The sequence below is a fragment of the Neolamprologus brichardi genome, chromosome 2, assembly GCF_056152115.1.
Source record: "Neolamprologus brichardi isolate AB-2024 chromosome 2, ASM5615211v1, whole genome shotgun sequence".
Classification (NCBI taxonomy): Eukaryota; Metazoa; Chordata; class Actinopteri; order Cichliformes; family Cichlidae; genus Neolamprologus; species Neolamprologus brichardi.
The window spans coordinates 27,100,700-27,105,392 of record NC_142105.1 but is presented as its reverse complement, the minus strand read 5'-3'; the positions used below and the strand labels follow the sequence as shown (position 1 = coordinate 27,105,392).

The window sequence follows — 4,693 nt, the reverse complement described above, 5'->3', positions numbered from 1 at the left end:
AATAGCGTGGACCAAGGATAACTGTTCTTTTCTCTTGTTATAGGTACCCTGTTGCCATCTTGTTGAGTCTTGTTATTTCTCGTTGTTGTTTTCAGTGTCCTCTAGTGCCTTGTTTTGTTTTAACTTTGCTTTGTTTTATCATGTTTAATCTTGTCCTGTGCCGTTTGTGCCACACTGCACTTTGTTGGGGCCCAGCGTGGGTGCGCCTGATGCTGCATTTCTGTGGTATTTTTAAGGTTTTATATGTAGATGCATACACTCCTCTTCTGTTTATTTTTCACCGAGTCGGTCCCTATTTCTTGCTTGATTTATAGGTTTATTTCATTTTAGGTTTTGAGACGGACGCTTGCTGGGGGGCTAGGTACGTTTGGTCAGGTTGCCTCTTATGCATGCGAGTGTAAACGCCGGGATACGATTATAAAGCGCCTTTAGTTGCAGTGACAACTGCAATGCGAGGTGACGAGTGAGTAACTGGTGGCAGTCCTTGGGCACTACTCCCTGTAGGTTGCCTCCCAAAGTGACCTGTATTTAACTATATTAATTGGCTTTTTTGTTGAGCTGCTATTTTACTTGGAGCAACACAGTGAGTCTTGTAGTTTTAAGCAATGTCTGGTAGTGGTGTTTTAGATAAAGGTACAGTGGTATTGGAAGTCCTGCCACTAAATTTGCTGTTGTCTTTGTATCTCCACATTACTCAGATAATGCATTAAACAAACCTATTGACAATGACTTGCCACGCCTCTTCTTTGTCAATAACGAGCCCTTGTGTCTTTGTAACTAGTTAAACCTTTGCACTGGTTAATGTGAAATTTCCTGGGGTGCTACTCCAACACCAGGTGGCGTTATCAGTTGAGTTACATTTTCAGGTTCCTTCTCTGGCGCCACAATGGGATAGAAATAAACATGTAGCGCTCACTATCCAACAGACTGTCAACACACCTTTGAGAACAACATTGTAACATGCGGTAACACTAATATATACCGAGGTGCAATGTGGATGTACATGAGATGACAAAGAATTGAGCACAAGAAATGAGATTGTCAATACTGACAGCAGGAAGTGATGAATATCTGACAGCTACTGCTTCGGTAGTTTAAAAGGTGATTTAGTTATTTTAATGCTACATTGATGATAATAATACCCATTAAACATAATTGTGATTTACGCACAGAACGTCCCTTCGACTGGTCACTTACTTCCCCGACTATCGCTACCGTGGGCGGCTAAACGTTTTGACTTGAAGTCGGATGCACTTCCTGACGCAAGCCCGGGGTTTCCCCTCTGTGCCTCTTTAAAAATAGGAGGGATCCGTTCCTTAAACAACGAATGCGTTAACCACTACACCACGAATTAAACACGGGGACCTTCGAAATTACATGAACTAATAAGTAAATCTTGAGTATAGGACCTTTGTTCGTCTTTCATGTGAAAGATCATTAACAGTACTGGTGCCGCCTTCAGTAAATCAGATGGTTTATGCGACAAAGTGTATCATCAATTTACTAATCATTACTTGTTAATTTAATGCCGTTGTTTATTTCGAGGTACTTTGCAGTGTTGTAAAAGCTGACCAGAAATCAGAGTGAAACTTGACTAGTCGTCAGAAGAGTCTAAAAAAATACACTGAAAGTTTCGGGTTGGAAATAAAAGGAAGTTGGTTACGTTCCAGTTTAATATTAATAGCCACGTTTCGCTATAAGCAACTTTGTTTGTAATATGATGAAAGGCGTTATTTTGAAAAAAATAAAATAAAATTCATACACAAACACACAAAAAATGCAAGAAAGGGGAGGTACTATATAGGAAAGACCCTGTAAATAACAAGAAGCCTCAGGTTCTACTTATCAAAGACAATACTATAAATGTAAAAACTTAAAGACATAACAAAACACTGCAATTTTGATAACCCGGTTATTTCAGAATCCTACCTCTATTGAAGTATCGAAATCTTCAAACGGATCAGCAAAGTCTGATGGACTTTTCTTCAGAGTCTGGTCAGCAGGCAGCGTGTTGTCATTGTATGATGTCACAAACTTAAAGTCACTGGTTCTTGAACCTGTGGTCAGGTATGCGTCATAATTGTAAGTGCTGCGTAAAGTTCCTGTGCCATCAACATCTGCGTAATTAGGAGGGAGATAACCGCTGGGGATTGCAACTGCTCCATCAAACAACAGTCTGGGCTTTCTCCTGCGACAAAACCTCAAACCCAGGATGATGATGATAAAAGTCAGGAAAAACGTGGACACAGACACCAGCGCGATGATCAGATAAGAGGTCAGTTTGGAATTGCTCTCATTGTAAGACAGATCCTTCAGTTCTGGCACCTCAGCCAAGTTATCAGAAATAAGTAAATACATGGAACAGGTGGCAGACAGAGAGGGCTGTCCGTTATCTTTCACTGCCACTACAAGGTTCTGTTTCATGCTGTCAGATTCAGAAATGTCCCGCAGTGTCCTGATCTCTCCGCTGTGGACACCAATAGTAAAAAGTCCCGGATCAGTGGATTTGACTATATGATAGGACAGCCAGGCGTTCTGTCCGGAGTCCGCGTCCACCGCAATCACTTTGGACACCAGAGAGCCTCCGTGTGCAGCTTTGGGGACCAGCTCGGTCATGAAGGAATTGCCCTCTGGGGAGGGGTACAGGATCTGAGGAGAGTTGTCATTCACATCTGAGATGAACACACTCACGGTCACGTTGCTGCTGAGGGGAGGAGAACCGTTGTCTCTGGCCATCAAATGGACTTTAAAACTCCTGAACTGTTCATAATCAAACGACCTCACAGCGTGGATCACACCCGTGTCTCCGTTCACAGACAGATAGGAGGACACCGGGGCACCGTTCACCTCACCAGCTAACAGAGAATAAACCACTGTACCGTTTTGTCTCCAGTCGGGGTCTCGAGCACTAACGGAACATAAAGTGGAGCCAGGTTTGTTATTCTCACTCACATATGCGCTGTACGACTGCTCATCAAACACAGGTGGGTTGTCGTTGATGTCAGCTACAGATAACTGAACACTTTTAGAAGAGGACAGTGGTGGAGAGCCATCGTCAGTGGCAGTGATTGTAATGTTGTAATCAGACACTAGTTCACGGTCCAGTTGTCCTGTGGTCACCAGGGAATAATAGTTTTTAATAGACGGAACCAATTTAAAGGGGACACCCTGCTGGATGGAGCAGCGGACCTGCCCGTTAGTCTCAGAGTCTCTGTCCAGCACGTTAATGATGCCCACCTCTGTACCAGGCGACACGTTTTCAGGAATGGAGTAAGACACCGATTCCAGAGAAACTGCTGGTGCATTGTCGTTTATGTCAGTAATCTCTATTATAACTTTGGCATATGATTTTAGTCCTAAACCATCCTTGGCTTGCACTGGGATTTCAAAAGAGCTTCTGTCTTCATAGTCAATTACACCAGTTACTCTAATTTCTCCCGTTTTGTGTTCAATAGTAAACACATTCATATTATCATCAGATATGTGCCCTAAGTCATACGTTACATCTCCATTCACTCCTTCGTCCGCATCTGTCGCACTGACTTTAATCACTGGTGTATCTAAAGGAGAATTTTCAGGCAGACTGGCCTTATAAACGGCCTGGCTGAACACTGGGGCGTTATCATTGGCATCCACCACAGTGACGTGTATGACTACGGTGCCGGATCTCTGAGGAGATCCACCGTCCAAAGCTGTGAGAAGTAAATTCATCTCTTTTTGGCTCTCTCGATCAAGTTTATTCTCTAGTACGAGTTCAACCTTGTTGCTGTCAGCAGCCAGAATAAAGATGTCGTTCTTTTGAAGCTCGTACCTTTGCACAGCATTTTGACCTATATCTGCGTCATGGGCCTGCTCTATTGAGAAGCGGCTACCCTTCTCGGTTGACTCGCTTATTTCGATCTCAATCAAATTTTCTCTGAATTTTGGCGAGTTGTCATTTACATCTTGAATATGAACACTTACACGATGAAGGTCCAAAGGATTTTGTAACACCAGATCCACTTGCACAACACATGAAGGTTTCTTGGCACAAAGGCTTTCTCTGTCGACTCTCTCCGATGTGATCAAATCTCCCGTTCTCAGATTAATGTCACAGTAACGCTTACGAGATCCATCAAAATCAATGCGAGCCTTTCGGGAAGATAAAGTCCTCAGGTCAAGCCCAAGATCCTTAGCTATATTTCCAATCACGGAGTCTCGTTTCATCTCCTCTTGAATATTATAACTTAGATCTCCATGAGCGATGCGCAGCGTTATAATAAAGGAGGCAAAGAAGAAGATCGGCCCTGGTATTGAAAATCCTTTGTCTCCCATCCTGACTCGAAAAGAACCCATCTTGCAGCAATTATACTGTCCACAGTGGCAAAGTGAAATCTATTCCAAAATACACAGCAATCCTTAGAACTTTACAGCAAGGTACGGGGTCCTGAAGGTTCGGATATATGCGTTTTTCCAGCAGTCTGCATTTGATATCTAATCAGTAAGTGGAGTGGGTGGAGTGGCAAGCGTTTATTTTCCGTTAGTCAACAGCGACACCACGAGTCACCTTTTAATCTTCTTAGTATTCAATTAAATATTTTCACAAAAAAGTAAATCACTCTAAGACCGCTCTCGGCCATATTTAACAGTTGTGAATATTATTTAAAACACATTAAGCATTCTTTGCTAACTGTGCCTGAGTAAGATGCCGATG

The 4,693-nt window shown here is 42.8% G+C and overlaps 1 protein-coding gene across 1 annotated transcript; it reads right to left on the bottom strand.

Annotated features, from left to right (window-relative positions):
- Positions 1-1,917: 1,917 nt before the first annotated feature.
- Positions 1,918-4,314, bottom strand: LOC148106166 (protocadherin gamma-A12-like). Its single transcript, XM_087851804.1, has one exon. The coding sequence runs from the start codon at positions 4,312-4,314 to the stop codon at positions 1,918-1,920; it is 2,397 nt and encodes a 798-aa protein (XP_087707930.1).
- Positions 4,315-4,693: the final 379 nt, after the last annotated feature.

Bases quoted from the DNA above. Each gene is read 5' to 3' on its own strand.
- LOC148106166 (XM_087851804.1), bottom strand. From the start codon at position 4,314: ATGGGAGACAAAGGATTTTCAATACCAGGGCCGATCTTCTTCTTTGCC.